This window comes from Staurois parvus, unplaced genomic scaffold, assembly GCF_062004578.1.
Source record: "Staurois parvus isolate SC_StPar_1 unplaced genomic scaffold, SC_StPar_1.0 ptg002225l, whole genome shotgun sequence".
NCBI lineage: Eukaryota > Metazoa > Chordata > Amphibia > Anura > Ranidae > Staurois > Staurois parvus.
The window spans coordinates 173,573-194,625 of record NW_028320021.1 but is presented as its reverse complement, the minus strand read 5'-3'; the positions used below and the strand labels follow the sequence as shown (position 1 = coordinate 194,625).

The following is a 21,053-nucleotide window of genomic DNA, read 5'->3' as shown; positions in this document are numbered from 1 at the left end:
GTTTCTTTCTCTTTTCAGGCTGAAGACAATACACTTGGTTATCAGGAACACCCAAGGTGCTGAGGAGGTTGTGAAAACGTATGAAGATCAGCTGAAGGAAGTCCAGGCTGTTCCTGGTGACCTCAAAGAGCTGGAGAATAACAAGTCAGACCTGAAGGTAAGACCTTGGATGTACGAGCACCCGTGATTGAGATACATGGAGCTATGTATAGGGCTGGGTCTACTCTGGTCATTAAATGTCTATTTCCACCACGGAGAGAATTCAGAGCAGTAACTTAAACACTTCAAGTCCGGACACTTTCCCCCACTTCCAGTCCAGGCCAATTTTCAGCTTTCAGCGCTATGACACGTTGAATGACAATTGCACAGTCATGCAACACTGTAAACATATGAATTTCTTAGCTTTTTTTTGAGACCGATAAAGCTATATTTTGGTGGTATTTATTCACCGCTAGGATTTTTATTTTTTTTTTGCTATGTAAATGAAAAAGTCCAAAAATTTTTGAAAAAAGTAAAAATTATAAAATTTAGCAAATATTTCATCATGAATCTTGGCCAAAATTGATTCCGTTATCTTTTTAGTAAAAAATAAATAAATAAATAACCCAAATTGGTTTATAACCAAAAATTATTTTTAAACATTTTTTTTTTATACATTTTTATTTTATTTTTTTATATTCTTATTTGTGTTTTTTTTTTTTTTTTCGTTTTTACACACTGTCACCCTAGCAGTACAGTGTCATCATGCTGACACTGTACTACTTGTGGGGGTGATGAAGATTTTTTTTTTTTTTACACTGATTGCTGTTACACCCATAAAGTCTGTAAAAGCAATCATTTCTACTCTCTGGCTGCATTCTTGCAGCCATTGAGAAATACTGTGTGAGTTGTGATTGGTCACAGCTTGTCACATGGTACAAGGCTGTTATGAATAGCCCTGTACCATGTGACCTCTGTGATCATTCACAGATTTCACACGTAGTAAGCAATGATGTCAGAAGTGACATCTTGCTTACTACTCTGCATGTGATCACTGATTGGCCAATCAGTGATCACATGATCAGGACCTCGAAAGGAGGTCCCGTACGACGATTGGTGTTCCACTGTGTCCGGAGGACACAGCGGGCACCGGATCGCAGTGGTGCGCGCTCCCAGGGAGCGCTGAGGCCGTTTCTAAACGGCCACCCGACCCTGCGCTGCCACCGTCCAGCCGTTTATATACAACGGCCGGACGGGAGGTGGTTAAAGGATTGTGCAATGAATCTACGAATGAACGCTGATTGTGAGATGAATCTACGAGTGAACGCTGATTGTGAGATGAATCTACGAGTGAACGCTGATTGTGAGATGAATCTACGAGTGAACGCTGATTGTGAGATGAATCTACGACTGAACGCTGATTGTGAGATGAATCTACGACTGAACGCTGATTGTGAGATGAATCTACGACTGAACGCTGATTGTGAGATGAATCTACGAGTGAACGCTGATTGTGAGATGAATCTACGACTGAACGCTGATTGTGAGATGAATCTACGAGTGAACGCTGATTGTGAGATGAATCTACGAGTGAACGCTGATTGTGAGATGAATCTACGAGTGAACGCTGATTGTGAGATGAATCTACGACTGAACGCTGATTGTGAGATGAATCTACGAGTGAACGCTGCATTCAGAAGGAGGTTAACTTTTCTCAGCACATCCCCTTGTTGGGGACCTGTTGACAAATGTCCCACCTTGAGTGTCACCAGCCCATGCTAAGGCTCTAAAATCTGTCTGATGGCTCAAGTGCCTTCTGATGATCCGACAGCAATCAGAGTGGTTCCCTATTAAGTCATCACTATATTGGCCATGAAACGGAACACATGAAGGCTGGAAGCTTCAGTCTGCACATGACACAGCCGTATGCACCTGTTTGGTACTGTAATTGTCAGAGAACAATTACAGTATTTAAAAAAGTTAATAAATAGAACATTGTTTACATTTGTTGTGCATTTGTCTGCCTTTTAATGAAAACCGTTATTTTAATAAAACAAATTCCCAAATAAAATCCTTATGTTCTTAAAGCGGAATTGCACTCAACCTATCAACAAATAGAAGTCCGCAGCTACAAAAACTGTAGCTGCTGAATTTTAAAAAACAGCCACTTACCTGTCCCTCGGTCCCGTGGTGTGTCCCCCGCAGCTCTTTTCACTGGCCGTCCTGTATTCCAGGAGGCCGGCATCTTCAATGTGGGCACCCGGCTATGATAGCTTGCGGCTTCACAACCGGGTAGCCACTGTGCATGCGCGAGTAGCGCTGCGCTTCATGAATGGTCCTGTAGTCTTCTGGGACCTGTAACGTGTCCCAAAAGACTACATGGATTGGGTGGTACCTGTCAAATTCAGGTACCCGCTCCCCCCCCCCCCCCCCGCCCTCAAAGGTGCCAATCCTTAATGGGGAGCGGGGGAGCAGTCCTTAAAGTGGAACTTCCCCTTTTGGGTGGAGCTCCGCTTTAAGCTCTGGTTCACACTGATGCGAATTGTCATGCGATTTTGATTATTTGAATCACATGACCATTCGCATCCAATGATTGGCAAAGGAACAGTTCTAATCGGTGCGGCTCAGACTTTGTAGGCGTCACACTGATTTGAACAGTAGTTCCTGCACTACTTTTGCCAATTTTGGGTGCGACTTGCATATACATCTGTGCATGAAGCCGCACAGATTTCTATCAAGGCGAAACTGACATCTGACTTTGAAATCAAGTAACTTCAAGTGAAGTCGCACTATTTGAAAGTTGGATCCAGTGTGAACTGGGGGCTAAAATGTAATCACTGGGTTATTGTAACGTTTGCTGATGCTGCTAAATTCAGCATGGGGATCTAGGCCTCATAGGCTTCTGGACATGAAAGGGCTGGAGTTCTTTTGTATTTAATCAGATTGAGACCCCCCCCATTCCCAGTCACCTCTCATCAGAGGAATGTAAAATTCTGATTACACTAGCGCAGTGGTGGGCAACCTTTTTTTTCAACTGAGCCAAATCTCGCCAAAACTACGATTGAAATTTATTTTGAGAGCCACATTTTTAAAACTGAAAATAAATCCCCCATATAGTAATTCATCTCCCATATAGTAATTCATCCCCCCATATAGTAATTCATCCCCCATATAGTAATTCATCCCCCATATAGTAATTCATCCCCCATATAGTAATTCATCCCCCCTATAGTAATTCATCCCCCCTATAGTAATTCATCCCCCCTATAGTAATTCATCCCCCCTATAGTAATTCATCCCCCCTATAGTAATTCATCCCCCCTATAGTAATTCATCCCCCCTATAGTAATTCATCCCCCTATAGTAATTCATCCCCCTATAGTAATTCATCCTCCATAGTAATTAATCCTCCCTATAGTAATTCATCCCCCATATAGTAATTCATCCCCCCTATAGTAATTCATCCCCCCTATAGTAATTCATCCCCCCTATAGTAATTCATCCCCCCTATAGTAATTCATCCCCCCTATAGTAATTCATCCCCCATAGTAATTCATCCCCCATATAGTAATTCATCCCCCATATAGTAATTCATCCCCCATAGTAATTCATCCCCCATAGTAATTCATCCCCCATATAGTAATTCATCCCCCATATAGTAATTCATCCCCCATAGTAATTCATCCCCCCTATAGTAATTCATCCCCCATAGTAATTCATTCCCCATATTGTGTCAATTCACTTACCTTTGCTCCGCGCGTTCCTCTCGCCGTGTTCCCGCGCCGTTCCAGTCTTCAGGGCGGACTGTGAGAGGAGAGGAGTTCGTCACGCTGCCCCGCCTACATCCTGACAGCCAATGTTTGCCACACTCCGCGGGCCGGATTAAAAGGTCCGCCGGGCCGTAGTTTGCCCATTGCTGGGCTAGCTGCAGAGTCCTGACTTTTGGGGCGGCCGCCCGAGAGGAGGGAGGGGAACGGGCGCCCGGCACACAGAAGAGCCGCATTAAAGTGTGTAAAGAGCCGCGGCTTGCCGACCACTGCACTAGCGTGTGACATCTTCTACAAGGCGAACCATTTCTGTGTCAGTGAGCTCCATAGATCTTGCTTGTAAATTGGTATAGGTACTGAACTTTTGTCTTGGAAGCTCCTGTAGAAAGTATTCCACAGCTCTTGCTAGGAGGATAAAGAGCCTAAATAGGAGTTTGTATAAATGCTGGGGGAGTTGGTTCCCTAAGAAAGTGGTTCCCGTGAATCCCGATCTCAGTTCTCAAAAACTCTCAATTGGCCTTGTTTTGGGAATTTGTGATGTAAATCCTGGAATCATGACCTGTTGGAGACACTAGAGGACTGAAGATGGGAAACACTGTCCTAGGACAAAATCTGAGCTGTGGTCTACAGAAAGCACCAGGGTAGCAAAATCTGAGCTGTGGTCTACAAGGAGCACCAGGGTAGCAAAATCTGAGCTGTGGTCTACAAGGAGCACCAGGGTAACAAAATCTGAGCTATAGTCTGTAGGAGGCACCAGGGTAACAAAATCTGAGCTATCTTCTGTAGGAGGCACCAGGGTAACAAAATCTGAGCTATTGTCTACAAGGAGCCACCAGGGTAACAAAATCTGAGCTGTGGTCTACAGAAAGCACCAGGGTAGCAAAATCTGAGCTGTGGTCTACAAGGAGCACCAGGGTAGCAAAATCTGAGCTGTGGTCTACAAGGGGCACCAGGGTAACAAAATCTGAGCTATAGTCTGTAGGAGGCACCAGGGTAACAAAGTCTGAGCTATCTTCTGTAGGAGGCACCAGGGTAACAAAATCTGAGCTATTGTCTACAAGGAGCACCAGGGTAACAAAATCTGAGCTATAGTCTGTAGGAGGCACCAGGGTAACAAAATCTGAGCTATAGTCTACAAGGAGCACCAGGGTAACAAAATCTGAGCTATGGTCTACAGGGAGCACCAGAGTAACAAAATCTGAGCTATAGTCTACAAGGAGCACCAGGGTAACAAAATCTGAGCTATGGTCTACAGGGAGCACCAGGGTAACAAAATCTGAGCTATAATCTGTAGGAGGCACCAGGGTAACAAAATCTGAGCTATAATCTGTAGGAGGCACCAGGGTAACAAAATCTGAGCTATGGTCTTCAAGGAGCACCTGGGTAACAAAATCTGAGCTATGGTCTACAGGGGGCACCAGGGTAACAAAATCTGAGGTATGGTCTACATGGGGCACCAGGGTAACAAAATCTGAGCTATGGTCTACAGGGGGCACCAGGGTAACAAAATCTGAGCTATGGTCTACAGGGGGCACCAGGGTAACAAAATCTGAGCTATGGTCTACAGGGGGCACCAGGGTAACAAAATCTGAGCTATGTTCTACAAGGGGCACCTGGGTAACAAAATCTGAGCTATGGTCTACAGGGGGCACCAGGGTAACAAAATCTGAGCTATGGTCTACAGGGGGCACCAGGGTAACAAAATCTGAGCTATGGTCTACAAGGGGCACCAGGGTAACAAAATCTGAGCTATAATCTGTAGGAGGCACCAGGGTAACAAAATCTGAGCTATGGTCTTCAAGGAGCACCTGGGTAACAAAATCTGAGCTATGGTCTACAGGGGGCACCAGGGTAACAAAATCTGATCTATGGTCTACAGGGGGCACCAGATTACAAAATCTGAGCCATGGTCTATTGGGGGCACCAGGGTAACAACCATCACCTTTCCCTGAGCCTCAACTTCCACAGCAGAAATCATGTTTTATTTTGTATTACTGGTTTGTGACAAGTCAGTGTTTATTATAGGTTTTAGATGTTCTATTCCTGCAGAGGAGCCAGCAAACCTCTTAGGAAGGATAAGAACATTAAAAAATACAGGAATATATTGCTGTTAATTTGTGTACTCCATAAGGAGCCCGTCTTTCTTTACGATTTTAATATTCTACTGCCTGAAAGTGCATAGAGCTGGTGTAGGTCAGGACTGGTGTGGATGGAGATCTCTAGAATGGCGTGGCTGCATTGTGTGGTGGGAGGTAATGATCCTTTTTTTTTTCTCTGCTTTCATCATCCTAATGGTTTTCGTCTTTTGCAGAGAATGCGTGGGCAGGTAGAAGGTCACCAGCCACTCTTCAATGGACTGGAGAACGATCTTAGCAAGGCCAGAGAGGTGAGCGAGAGGATGCTGAAGGTCCACAGCGAACGGGATGTGGATCTGGACAGATATCGGGAGAAGGTGCAGATGCTGCTGGAGCGTTGGCAGGCCATCGTCCTTCAGATTGACGTTCGGCAGAGAGAGCTGGAACAGCTGGGCAAGCAACTGAGATACTACAGGGAGAGCTATGAGTGGCTCATCCGCTGGATAACAGAAGCCAAGAAGAGGCAAGAGAAGATCCAGTCTGTGCCCATTACCGACAGCAAAACTGTCAAGGAGCAGCTTCTGGAGGAGAGGGTGAGCCTTCACAATATGATCTGCACATGACTCTGTGTCTGAAGTATAATTCCAAAATATGTCTTAGATACATTGTACAGGATGAACCCTTCATATGAGGAGCATAATTCTACATCATCTAGAACAGGGGTGGGCAAACTTTTTGACTTGAGGGCCGCAATGGGTTCATATATTGGACCCGGGGGCCGGACCAAGAGTAGATGAATGATGTGTATGTGTCATCCATAGTAAGTATAGTAATATTCCCCCATAGTAAGCATAGTAATTAATCCCCCATATAGTAATTCATCCCCCATATAGTAATTCATCCCCCATATAGTAATTCATCCCTCATAGTAATTCATCCCCCATATAGTAATTCATCCCCCATATAGTAATTCATCCCCCATATAGTAATTCATCCCCCATAGTAATTCATCCCCCATATAGTAATTCATCCCCCATATAGTAATTCATCCCCCATATAGTAATTCATCCCTCATAGTAATTCATCCCCCATATAGTAATTCATCCCTCATAGTAATTCATCCCCCATATAGTAATTCATCCCCCCTATAGTAATTCATCCCCCATATAGTAATTCATCCCCCATATTAAGTCCCCAAGTCCCCCCTGTGTCAATTCACTTACCTTTGCTCCGCGCGTTCCTCTCGCCGTGTTCCCGCGCCGTTCCGGTGTAGCATGAAAATCTGTCTCCTATGAGGGTCTGTCCCCCTCGACGTATCTGCGCATGTGCCAGTTTCAGGCATTAGCAGCCGATCGCGATCTCCGGCACATGCGCAGATACGTCGAGGGGGATAGATCCTCATAGGAGACAGATTTTCATGCTACACCGGTCTCCTGACAGCCATCCTGACAGTATCGCGCTCCGCGGGCCGGATTAAAAGGTCCGCCGGGCCGTAGTTTGCCCATTGCTGATCTAGAATGTGATAAGACACATTGTACAGAATGGACCCTTCCCATGAGGAGTATAATTCTAGATACATGAAGGCATTAATAAGACACATTGTACAGAATGGACCCTTCCCATGAGGAGTATAATTCTAGATACATGAAGGCATTAATAAGACACATTGTACAGAATGGACCCTTCCCATGAGGAGTATAATTCTAGATACATGAAGGCATTAATAAGACACATTGTACAGAATGGACCCTTCCCATGAGGAGTATAATTCTAGATACATGAAGGCATTAATAAGACACATTGTACAGAATGGACCCTTCCCATGAGGAGTATAATTCTAGATACATCTAAGCATCAATAAAACATACTATGCGTATAATTCTAGATACATCTAAGCACTAATAAAACATATCAGTATAATTCTAGATATATCTAAGCATCAATAAAACCTATTATCAGTATAACTCTAGATATGTCTGTGCACTAATAAGACTCATTATTTATATCCTGCAGAAACTGCTAGAAGAAAGTGAGAAAAACCGTGAAAAAGTGGATGAATGCCAGAAGTATGCAAAGCAATACATCGAAGCCATCAAGGTAACGCAGCACGTTTTCCCTCCATCGGTCACTGTCAGACTTTCGGTAACTCGTGTACCAATCATAGTACCTCATATCTTCTGGATTGGGGAGATTATTGTAAGAGCCTGCAAATAGAACTTTCAAAAGCAGGTCGGAAATTTCTGTCGCTCATGACAGGTGCACTTTAAAAACAATGCCCTCTCTATCTCATCCATGATATAATCTGAGCCCTTGGTGATCAAGGAAGTCCAAACATTCCATGTGGACACTTCATAACATCATCTCACAATCCAGAGTCTGCATTTTATTCCATTCCCGATGTCTGAACTCCTGTTCCCTGTTAGGGAGAGTATCTGCCTATCAGATCACAATCCACGCATCCAATTCCCGAATAGCACAGCTGTGCCGGCCATAGACGGGTCGAAAATCAGCCGATTTTTCGGCCGGAAAAAAAATCCGATTTTCGAACCGTTACTGGGTTAATTGGTCAGCCGTTTTCAGGCTTTTTGCACATTTTTTTTTATCGGGCATGTTGGAAAATTCGCGGCCGATTTTCCCGGCAATGATGGGCAAATCGGCCGATCGTTTTACCAATAAAAAATCTGCGCATGAGCCGTGACCTGCAAGAAGAAGAAAAATAAGAAGAATTCCAGTCGGCTATTATATTTTATATGAAAAGTATTGCGGTTGCAACAATGTATCTATTTGTATCCAAATAAAACCGTCTGTATCCGAAATGGATACATTGTTGCAACCGCAATACTTTTCATATAAAATATAATAGCCGACTGGAATTCTTCTTATTATTTTTCTTCCTCTTCTTCCTCCTCTTCCTCTTCCTCTTCTTCCTCCTCCTTCCTCTTCCTCTTCTTCCTCCTCCCTCTTCCTCTTCTTCCTCCTCCTTCCTCTTCTTCCTCCTCCTTCCTCTTCTTCCTCCTCCTTCCTCTTCTTCCTCCTCCTTCCTCTTCTTCCTCCTCCTTCCTCTTCTTCCTCCTCCTCCTTCCTCTTCTTCCTCCTCTTCTTCCTCCTCTTCTTCCTCCTCTTCTTCCTCCTCTTCTTCCTCCTCTTCTTCCTCCTCTTCTTCCTCTTCTTCCTCTTCTTCCTCCTCCTCTTCCTCCTTCTTCTTCTTCCTCCTCTTCTTCCTCCTCTTCTTCCTCCTCCTCTTCTTCCTCCTCTTCTTCCTCCTCCTCTTTTTCTTCCTCTTTTTCTTCCTCTTTTTCTTCCTCTTTTTCTTCTTTTTATGTATTGCTCCTCTGTCTCTGCAAGGGACAGAAGTAATTATGGGGTTAAATGCCGGCCATAGACGGGATGAAAATTGGACGATTTTTTTTTTTGTACCATTGGTGGTAACGTCGGTTGTTCGAATGACCGATTTTTAGTTTTTTTTTTTCTTCTTTAAAAAACGGCCGATTTTTGACCCGTCTATGGCCTGCATTGGTCATCCTATCCTTTTTACAGATTTCAGCTCTCATACCTGTACAGCCCCAATGGTCCAGAGCAGTACTTTATATTTCCGCTATGGGCCTGTTTACTTGGCGACAACTTTCACTAACAGTTACAAAAAAAAAGTAATACATACAGGCGTACCTCGGTTTACGAATTTGATGCGTTCTCCGGAACGTTTCACATTGTAAAACATTCATAAACCAAAACGCGGTTTCCCATAGGAATGCATTGAAAATCAATTAATCCGTTCCGGAGGTCAGAAAAAAGTAAAAATAAGTGCATTTACTCGATGACATTGGCAGACGATCTGCAAGTGTCTATTTTACACAAGGGGGGCTATCTCACCACACCCTTTCCTGCTGTGTCATATAGAGCAATTCCTGGCTGTCATTTTGACAGCCGATAACTGTTTGGTAATTTCAGTGGTGGGAGTGGCAGCGTGGGGGAAGGAGGTGGATGTAAAAGATACTTCCTAAAAATGGGACCTTTTTTTTAGTGCATATCTTTGAAGATTAGAATTCCCAAATGGTTAAACATGATGTTAGCTGAATTGGCAATAATCCAGACACCTTGAGTACGCAGACATACACCCCAACGGTCATTGGTCACCTTATTTAGCGATTTAAGTTTGGTTTTGATTACACGGTAAAAGAAGATTTCAATGTCGGAAATGCCCCCCTGATGTTTCTTTGTAGAGAGGTCTTTTTTTTGATAATAGAGAGGTTTTTCAGATTTTCATATATATCCTGCAGAGCAATGTAGCCCATTCAATGTTGGGTCACCTTCATTGATTCATGGTATAGAGGATTATTCTACCTCCTCAGAAGACATACAGTTCAACTCTTTCTTTTTTTTCTAGGACTTTGAGCTCCAGTTGGTCACCTATAAAGCTCAGGTAGAACCAGTCGTGTCTCCACTCAAGAAGCCCAAAGTGCAGTCTGCATCCGATAACATCATCCAGGAGGTGAGCTCATTGGGATACCTTTCCTTCATAAAAGGTTCTCAGTCATCTGATCACTCGTGGTTGTCTCCTCTATCATATATGTATGTAAATCCTCCTACCTATCGCAGCGCTCCTTCAGTGTTACCTATAATTCTGGCTCCTCCTCTCCACTCTCTTTTTCTGTAGGGGTCCCTCAAGGTTCTGTCCTTGGACCCCTTCTCTTCTCCATCTACACCTCCTCCCTTGGTCACTTGATACACTCCCACGGCTTTAAGTACCATCTCTATGCTGCTGACACACAAATCTATATTTCTCCTCCTCACCTCACCCCTTCAGTCTCCTCCTCACCTCACCCCTTCAGTCTCCTCCTCACCTCGCCCCTTCAGTCTCCTCCTCACCTCACCCCTTCAGTCTCCAGCCTCATTACTAACCTACTAAGTGACATATCGGCATGGATGTCACTCCACTTCCTCATACTTAATCTTTCCAAAACTGAGCTCTTAGTATTCCCTCTAGCCTGTGCCCCTCCCCTGACTTCTCCATCAAGATCAGTAACACAATCATCAGTCCCTCCCCTCATGCCAGGGTACTAGGTGTAATCCTAGACTTCCATCTGTCCTTTCACCCCCAAATTCAATCACTGTCCAAATCTTGTAGACTTCACCTCCACAACATCTCCAAGATACGCCCGTTCCTAACCTCGGAAACCACTAAGCAACTTATTTACTCCCTTGTTATCTCTCGCCTTGACTATTGTAACTCCCTCCTCATTGGCCGACCTCATTGCAGGCTATCCCCTCTTCAGTCTATCATGAATGCTGCTGCCAGACTCATCCACCTTACTAACCGTTCTGTATCTGCCACCCCTCTCTGCCAATCCCTCCACTGGCCTCCACTCAGTGTCCTCCACCCCTCTCTGCCAATCCCTCCACTGGCCTCCACTCAGTGTCCTCCACCCCTCTCTGCCAATCCCTCCACTGGCCTCCACTCAGTGTCCTCCACCCCTCTCTGCCAATCCCTCCACTGGTCTCCACTCGGTGTCCTCCAACCCTCTCTACCAATCCTTCCACTGGCCTTCACTCGGTGTCCTCCACCCCTCTCTGCCAATCCCTGCTCCAGCCTCCACCCCTCTCTGCCAATCCCTTCACTGGCTCCCTATTGCCCAATGGATACAATTCAAAACATTAACAATAACATATAAACCCATTTATAACTCCGCCCCAAATTACATCACCAATCTTGTCTCCAAATATCACCCAAACCGTACTCCCCGCTCCTCGCACGACCTCCTGCTCTCTAGCTCCCTTGTCTGCTCCTCCCATGCTCGTCCCCAGGACTTCTCCAGAGCCTCCCCCATCCTCTGGAACTCTTTACCCCAATTTATCAGACTATCGCCTACTCTGCCCAGTTTTATGCGATCTCTGAAAACGTATCTCTTCAGGGAAGCCTATCCTGCCCTCAGCTGATAATGGAATCTTCTACTCCTCCTACCAGTCCATCCCCCACAGTTACTACCTTTTTTACCACTAGCCCCTCCCTCTTAGATTGTAAGCTCTAAGGATCAGGGCCCTCCTAACCCTCTTGTATTGAACTGTTGTTGCTCTTTTGAATCCCGCACTGACCAAACTGTTGGCGCTGTAAATCCTGTATAATAATAATAATAATTATAATAATAAATCCATGTGCTATAAATCAAATCTAGACAAAAGCTGTCCTGTTAGGTGCCAAATCTTTGGCCCCTATTAGAGCACATAGTGCACCTGTTTCTTGTGGTGGCGTCTGCATGGGTGTTGCTTCTATCACCAGATTGGTTGGGTTCAATCAACACCCCTTTGTGTGGCTTTCTTATTCTTTGTGAGAGCAAAGGCTTTCACTTTCCAGCCTCCTTCCCATCACTGTAAGGTGCGCTAGTATGTGTTATGCAAGAGTGCTGCGATGCATTATTAAAACGCATTACGTTGCTTGCCTTTTTACTTTTACTGAATTCTATACATGACAACACGTTGCGATGCAAAAATGCAACGTGTTCTAGTAAACGTGTCGGTGCATACCTATGAAGCGCATTGCTGTGGACTGAAGCCATGGGACATAAGGCAGATAGGGTTGTCTGTCAGCCTTTTCAACACAGAGGAACCCTTGAAATAACATTTTGGTCTCGGGGAACTTCTGCTAATGATTACTTTATCTACAACTCATGATACATTTGGTGTGATGGTCAGTGGTAAGAAGGCTCCTTCCACTTGCGGCCAATGGGAAGAAGGCTCCTTCCACTTGCGGCCATTGGGAAAAGGCTCCTTCCACTTGCGGCCATTGCGAAAAGGCTCCTTCCACTTGCGGCCATTGGGAAGAGGGCTCCTTCCACTTGCAGCCATTGGGAAGAAGGCTCCTTCCACTTGCGGCCATTGGGAAGAAGGCTCCTTCCACTTGCGGCCATTGGAAAGAAGGCTCCTTCCACTTGCGGCCATTGGAAAGAAGGCTCCTTCCACTTGCGGCCATTGGGAAGAAGGCTCCTTCCACTTGCGGCCATTGGGAAGAAGGCTCCTTCCACTTGCGGCCATTGGGAAGAAGGCTCCTTCCACTTGCGGCCATTGGGAAGAAGGCTCCTTCCACTTGCGGCCATTGGGAAGAAGGCTCCTTCCACTTGCGGCCATTGGGAAGAAGGCTCCTTCCACTTGCGGCCATTGGGAAGAAGGCTCCTTCCACTTGCGGCCATTGGGAAGAAGGCTCCTTCCACTTGCGGCCATTGGGAAGAAGGCTCCTTCCACTTGCGGCCATTGGGAAGAAGGCTCCTTCCACTTGCGGCCATTGGGAAGAAGGCTCCTTCCACTTGCGGCCATTGTGAAAAAGGCTCCTTCCACTTGCGGCCATTGGGAAGAAGGCTCCTTCCACTTGCGGCCATTGGGAAGGAGGCTCCTTCCACTTGCGGCCATTGGGAAGGAGGCTCCTTCCACTTGCGGCCATTGGGAAGGAGGCTCCTTCCACTTGCGGCCATTGGGAAGGAGGCTCCTTCCACTTGCGGCCATTGGGAAGGAGGCTCCTTCCACTTGCGGCCATTGGGAAGGAGGCTCCTTCCACTTGCGGCCATTGGGAAGGAGGCTCCTTCCACTTGCGGCCATTGGGAAGGAGGCTCCTTCCACTTGCGGCCATTGGGAAGGAGGCTCCTTCCACTTGCGGCCATTGGGAAGGAGGCTCCTTCCACTTGCGGCCATTGGGAAGGAGGCTCCTTCCACTTGCGGCCATTGGGAAGGAGGCTCCTTCCACTTGCGGCCATTGGGAAGGAGGCTCCTTCCACTTGCGGCCATTGGGAAGGGGGCTCCTTCCACTTGCGGCCATTGGGAAGAAGGCTCCTTCCACTTGCGGCCATTGGGAAGAAGGCTCCTTCCACTTGCGGCCATTGGGAAGAAGGCTCCTTCCACTTGCGGCCATTGGGAAGAAGGCTCCTTCCACTTGCGGCCATTGGGAAGAAGGCTCCTTCCACTTGCGGCCATTGGGAAGAAGGCTCCTTCCACTTGCGGCCATTGGGAAGAAGGCTCCTTCCACTTGCGGCCATTGGGAAGAAGGCTCCTTCCACTTGCGGCCATTGGGAAGAAGGCTCCTTCCACTTGCGGCCATTGTGAAAAAGGCTCCTTCCACTTGCGGCCATTGGGAAGAAGGCTCCTTCCACTTGCGGCCATTGGGAAGCAGGCTCCTTCCACTTGCGGCCATTGGGAAGGAGGCTCCTTCCACTTGCGGCCATTGGGAAGGAGGCTCCTTCCACTTGCGGCCATTGGGAAGGAGGCTCCTTCCACTTGCGGCCATTGGGAAGGAGGCTCCTTCCACTTGCGGCCATTGGGAAGGAGGCTCCTTCCACTTGCGGCCATTGGGAAGGAGGCTCCTTCCACTTGCGGCCATTGGGAAGGAGGCTCCTTCCACTTGCGGCCATTGGGAAGGAGGCTCCTTCCACTTGCGGCCATTGGGAAGGAGGCTCCTTCCACTTGCGGCCATTGGGAAGAGGGCTCCTTCCACTTGCGGCCATTGGGAAGAAGGCTCCTTCCACTTGCGGCCATTGGGAATAATTACCTCTTTACAGATCGCTAAAAAGATCAATGGTGTCAGTGGGAACTTTTTTAAAAGGCAACAGTTGCTTGTTGCTCAAGGAAATCTTAGCAACCTCCTGGAGGAACCCTAGGCTTCCATGGAACCCTGGTTGAGAAACCCTGCTCTATGTGTTTGGACTGTGTTGTGCAATACTGCCCTGTGCAGCCCAGCATGGCTGCCCAACATAAGTCCTCATTATCTTCTCCAGGGACCTAACATTGCCTTCCAATCTGAAATTCTGACCTATATGTGTTCTCTTACAGTACGTAGAGCTCCGGACCAAATACAGTGAACTCACCACCCTGACCAGCCAATACATCAAATTCATCACGGAGACCTTGAGACGTCTGGAAGAGGAGGAGGTATGAGAAACGAATAGCACCAGTAACAGGTTCAGGTTCAAGAGTAATTCCATAGGCACAGGGACTGGCCAGCTCCTAAAGCCTTAGAGCCAAGCACGGTGACATGCTTTATGCAGTCTACACTACCTGCAGTCCATACAAGTTGATCGATCACTTGGGTACATTCAGCCTGCCCATACATGGTTCGAATATCATCCGGTTCCTGCTGATCTGGCAGAGATTCGAACAGTCTATGGACAGCTTTAGGCTGCCAGTGGGAGCTCCTCTGCTGAACCTCTGTTTGTCAGGCAGCTCCAATTAAAGCGTATATTAACCCAAATAAGTAACTTTTACTCCCTTTTGGTAATTTCAATATACCATTAAAAGCAATTTGTTCAATCAAATCTGTCGATCCTTCCAAAAATCCATTGAGCTGCTGGATCCCTGTGCACTATGCCTGCGCTGAAAACTCCAGCTTTGTTGTCAGCCCTCGGGTTTATATACACTTTAATGAAAGCTGCACAGAGAATTGTTCTGTTACTTCTGTCATATTACGTATAGGATTTAACCACTTCTCGTCCGGCCCATGTACATAAACGGGGGGACGGGAGCAGTGCAGGGGCGGGTGGCCATTTATAAACGGCCTCCCGCTTCCCTACTTGTGCACGCTCCCTAGGAGCGCGCGGCACTGCGATCCGGCGCCTGCTGTGCCCTCTGGACACAGCGGAACACCAATCGCTGTACGGGTGTGAGGTTCCGATCATGTGATCACTGATTGGCCAATCAGTGATCACATGAACAGTAGTAAGCAAGATGTCACTTCTGACATTGCTTACTACGTGTGAAATCTGTGAATGATCGCAGAGATCACATGGTACAGGGCTATTCACAACAGCCTTGTACCGTGTGACAAGCTGTGACCAATCACCGCTCACACTGTATTTCTCAATGGCTGCAGGAATGCAGCCAGAGGGGAGGAGCAATGATTGCTTTTACATCCTTTATGGGATCACCCCCCACAAGTAGTACAGTGTCACTACGGTGACATATATATGTGTGTGTGTGTGTATGTATGTATGTGCATATATGTGTGTGTGATATATATATATATATATATATATATATATATATATATATAATAAATATATAAGTACCTGAAATATATATTTTTCTATTTCAGGTACTTATATATTTATTTCAGGTACTTTATATTTATATATCTGTGTGTATATATATTTCAGGTACTTATATATTTTTCTAAGTACCTGAAATAGAAAAAAATAAAATATATATATATATAATATATATTTTTCAGGTACTTAGAAAATATATAAGTACCTGAAATAGAAAAATATATAAGTACCTGAAAAATATATATTATATATATATTTTATTTTATTTTTTTCTATTTCAGGTACTTATATATTTTTCTAAGTACCTGAAAAATATATATTATATTATATTATTATTTTTTTCATTTTCAGGTACTTATATTTTTTTCTACTTCAGGTACTTTATATAAGTACCTGAAATAGAAAAATATATTTTTTCTATTTCAGGTACTTAGAAAAATATATAAGTAACTGAAATAGAAAAAAAAAAAAAAATTATATATATATATATATATATATATATATATATATATATATTATTTTTTTCTATTTCAGGTACTTATATTTTTTTTCTATTTCAGGTACTGTATATAAGTACCAGAAATAGAAAAAAATATAAGTACCAGAAATAGAAAAATATATTCTTTCTATTTCAGGTACTTAGAAAAATATATAAGTACCTGAAATAGAAAAAAATAAAAAATTGTATATATATATATATATATAAGTACCTGAAATAAATAAATATATAATACACAGCCCAGTATGGTGAACATACAGAGGATGCCATTCTGATAGCCAATATATGATACAGAATCATTAATCACATTAGAATTCAATTATCAGGGTAAAGAACAAGATTTGTACATTTATGGAAGACCCATTCTGTGTGTGAAATGTCAGGCACATCTGCAGTAGAATCAGAATAACTTTTTTTTTTTAGCAGATAAACAAGACAGACACATGGCACTTCCAGCCCAATAGGAAATTATTGAACTCCTTTAAATATAATCCTGTTTGGATCTTGCTTGAATGAAAGATTCTCAAAATCCGATGTCAAGGAAGGATAAAGGGAAAACCCAAAAACCGCAGCCAGGTGGATTGATAGTAAAGATAGAGAATGTGATCAGTGGGAAAGTTTTTGTATTTTGAAGAATCTTTCTAAAACTTTATATTTTTTTTTCCACCTGCAAGGTGTCGGGTACATGTGTCATCCCACACGCACATCCTCTCATCCCTTTGTGTTCAGCCATTGTTTTTGTTTATGTTTGATTTTGACCATAGAGCATAAAATTATTTTTTCCATCTGTTTTATTTTTTCTTTTTTTTTTCTTTTTCTCTTTTTGTCTCCATTGCCCCTCTCGACCTCTCTCTTTCTCTCTCCTTACCCTTCTTACCTGCCCTCACCCGTCCTCCCTCTGTTCCCCTCCCACCCTTCTTCAGAGAGCGGCAGAGAAGCTTAAAGAAGAAGAGAGAAAGAAGCTGGCAGAAGTAGAGGCCCAGCTGGAGAAGCAGAGGCAGCTGGCTGAGGCCCATGCGCAGGCAAAAGCCTTGGCAGAAAAAGAGGCCTTGGAATTGAGGATGAACATGCAAGAAGAGGTCACCAGAAGAGAGGTGGTTGCTGTTGATGCTGAACAGCAGAAAAAGAACATCCAGCAGGAGCTGCATCAAATGAAGCATAACTCTGAATCGGAAATTAAGGCAAAGGTGAAGCTGATCGAGGAGGCGGAATACAACCGTAAAAAAGTCGAGGAGGAGATCAGAATCATCCGCCTTCAGCTAGAAACCAGCCAGAAGCAAAAGACCGGTGCAGAAGATGAGCTGCAGGCCTTGAGGGCTCGGGCAGAAGAGGCAGAGAGACAGAAGAAACTAGCTCAAGACGAAGCTGAGCGCTTACGAAAACAGGTGAAGGATGAGGCGCAGAAAAAACGGGAGGCAGAAGATGAACTTCACCGAAAAGTCCTGGCTGAAAAAGATGCAGCAAGGGAAAAACAAAAAGCTATAGAGGATCTGGAGAGGTTTAGACTTCAGGCAGAGGAGGCTGAGAGAAGAATGAAACAAGCAGAGCTTGAGAAGGAGCGACAGATCAGACAAGCTCACGATGTGGCCCAACAGAGTGCTGATGCTGAGCTGCAGAGCAAACGCATGTCCTTCTTGGAGAAGACAACCCAACTGGAAATGTCCTTAAAACAAGAGCATATCACTGTCACTCACCTGCAAGAGGAGGCCGAACGTCTAAAAAAGCAGCAACTGGAAGCAGAAAATGCCAGAGAAGAAGCTGAGAAGGAGCTGGAGAAATGGAGGCAGAAAGCTAACGAGGCCCTGCGCTTAAGACTGCAGGCTGAGGAAATAGCTCACAAGAAAACCTTGGCCCAGGAGGAGGCTGAGAAACAGAAGGAAGATGCAGAGAGAGAAGCACGCAAGAGAGTGAAAGCTGAGGAGTCTGCTCTGCGTCAGAAGGAACTGGCAGAAGAAGAACTGGATAAACAGAGAAGGTTAGCTGAAGATACAGCTTCCCATAAACTTTCTGCCGAGCAAGAGTTGATCCGTCTGAAAGCGGAGGTAGAAAGTGGAGAACAACACCGCATTGTTCTCGAGGAGGATCTTTTCCGCCTTAAGAATGAAGTGAATGAAGCTATCCAAAGAAGAAGAGGACTGGAAGAAGAACTGGCCAAGGTTCGTGCTGAAATGGAGATCCTTCTACAAGCCAAATCGAAAGCAGAGGAGGAGTCCCGTTCCAACAGTGAAAAGTCTAAGCAAATGTTGGAAGGCGAAGCAAGCAAGTTGCGTGAACTTGCTGAAGAAGCTGCCAGGTTGCGTGCTTTGTCTGAAGAGGCCAAGAGGCAGAGACAGCTGGCTGAAGAAGATGCCACACGACAGAGAGCTGAAGCAGAGAGGATCTTGAAAGAAAAATTGGCTGCCATCAGCGATGCCACACGGCTGAAGACAGAGGCTGAGATTGCCCTGAAGGAGAAGGAAGCAGAGAATGAACGCCTGAGGAGGCTGGCAGAAGATGAGGCCTACCAAAGGAAACTGCTGGAAGAACAAGCTGCTCAGCATAAACAAGACATTGAAGAGAAAATCCAGCAGCTCAAACAGTCCTCAGAGAATGAGCTGGAGAGGCAAAAGACTATAGTGGATGAAACCCTCAAACACAGGAGAGTGATAGAAGAAGAAATTCGCATTCTGAAAATTAACTTTGAAAAGGCCTCTGTTGGTAAATCTGACCTAGAACTAGAGCTCCAAAAATTGAAAAACATTGCAGATGAAACGCAAAGAAGCAAAGAGAAAGCCGAACAAGAGGCAGAGAAGCAGAGACAGCTGGCCCTGGAAGAAGAGACGAGGCGCAAAGAGGCCGAGGACAAAGTCAAGAAGATCATTGCAGCAGAACAGGAGGCAGCAAGGCAGAGGAAACTGGCTTTAGAAGAAGTCGAGAGACTGAAGGCCAAGGCTGAAGAAGCCAAAAAACAGAAAGACCTAGCCGAGAAGGAGGCCGAAAAGCAGATCCAATTAGCACAGGACGCTGCAAGACTTAAAATTGACGCGGAAGAAAAGGCTTACTATGCTGCTGTACAACAGAGAGAGCAAGAAATGCTGCAAACCAGAATCCAGGAACAGAGCGTCTTAGATAAGCTAAAGGAAGAAGCCGAAAAGGCTAAGCGTGCCGCTGAGGAAGCCGAACGTGCTAAAGTAAAGGCCGAACATGAGGCTGCATTGTCGCGTCAGCAGGCAGAGGAAGCTGACCGTTTAAAACAGAAGGCTGAAGTTGAAGCCCAGAACAAAACACAGGCTCAGGAAGATGCCGAAAAGGTCCGAAAAGAAGCAGAACTAGAAGCCGCTAAGCGGGCCCAGGCAGAACAGGCAGCTTTGAAGCTCAAACAAATGGCTGATGCTGAAATGGAAAAGCATAAACAGTTCGCCGAGAAAACAGTCAGGCAAAAAGAGCAGGTTGAGGGTGAGCTGACCAAAGTCAAACTTCAGCTGGAAGAAACCGACCACCAAAAAGCTATTTTGGATGAAGAACTTGGGCGTCTGAAAGAAGAAGTGACCGAATCTCTGAGACAAAAGAAGCTTGTGGAAGAGGAGCTCTTTAAAGTTAAAATACAGATGGAAGAGCTGATTAAATTGAAGTTTCGCATAGAAGAGGAAAACAAAATGCTCATCCTAAAAGACAAAGACAACACCCAAAAATTCCTGGCTGAGGAAGCGGAGAAGATGAAACAGGTAGCCGAAGATGCTGCTCGACTGAGCATTGAGGCCCAAGAGGCCGCCCGTTTAAGAAAGATTGCAGAGGATGACCTAAATGAGCAACGAGCGTTGGCTGAAAAGATGCTGAAGGAGAAGATGCAAGCTGTACAGGAGGCCACCCGCCTAAAAGCCGAAGCGGAAATGCTGCAAAAACAGAAAGAGCTGGCCCTTGAACAGGCCAAGAAGCTGCAAGAAGACAAGGAGCAAATGCAGCAGCAGCTTGCCGAGGAGACAGAGGGCTTCCAAAAGACCCTGGAGGCCGAGCGGCGCAGACAGCTGGACATAAGCGCCGAAGCCGAACGCCTGAAACTCCAGGTGGTGGAAATGAGCAAAGCCCAATCCAAAGCAGAGGAAGATGCCAAAAAGTTCAGGAAACAAGCCGAAGAGATCAGTGAAAGACTGCACCGAACAGAACTGTCCACCAAGGAGAAGATGACTGTGGTGCAGACTCTGGAAATACAGAGACAGCATAGTGACAAGGAGGCTGAAGAGCTGAGAAAGGCCATCGGTGATCTGGAGAAGGAAAAGGAGAAGCTGAAGAAGGAGGCAGAGCTTCTGCAGAAGAAGTCTGAGGAGGTATCTAGTTTGTATTATTTCTGATATTTCTGTCTCACACATTGCCATGGATTTATTTCATTTAGTAGCATGGTGAGCAAACATAAAATATAAATTTATCACCCCATTATTTCACATTTTCTGTTTGGTCCACCATGTAAAGACCAGCATTATTCTATTGTTTGATTCATCCATTATTATTTATGTCGATGACTTTTATCTTTTAAGGAGACCCCCTTACTTTGGCACTTCAGGGCAAAATAATGGCGTCTGTGTAAAGCGCACCTCCTGGCCACGTTCTGCTTTTCTCTCCTGCTCTCTCCCACCGCTCCTTCCTCAGTTGCAGCTGCCAAAAAAAACACTGTAAGAGGGGACGTCACCACCTCTGTCATGTGATTGCCTAAGCAATTTATCATAGGAGGGAGGTCATG

At 45.3% G+C, this 21,053-nt stretch overlaps 1 protein-coding gene across 1 annotated transcript in view; it reads left to right on the top strand.

Annotated features, from left to right (window-relative positions):
- The window catches only part of PLEC (plectin), a gene marked incomplete at its 5' end in the record, with an annotated part of 129,157 nt that overhangs the window by 93,044 nt on the left and 15,060 nt on the right, over positions 1 to 21,053 (top strand). The window contains 6 exons of the mRNA XM_089665511.1: positions 19 to 157; positions 6,058 to 6,414; positions 7,835 to 7,918; positions 10,206 to 10,310; positions 14,630 to 14,728; positions 17,263 to 20,643. Of these exons, the coding sequence (XP_089521637.1) occupies positions 19 to 157; positions 6,058 to 6,414; positions 7,835 to 7,918; positions 10,206 to 10,310; positions 14,630 to 14,728; positions 17,263 to 20,643 (4,165 nt within the window). The remainder of the gene's footprint in view (positions 1 to 18; positions 158 to 6,057; positions 6,415 to 7,834; positions 7,919 to 10,205; positions 10,311 to 14,629; positions 14,729 to 17,262; positions 20,644 to 21,053) is intronic.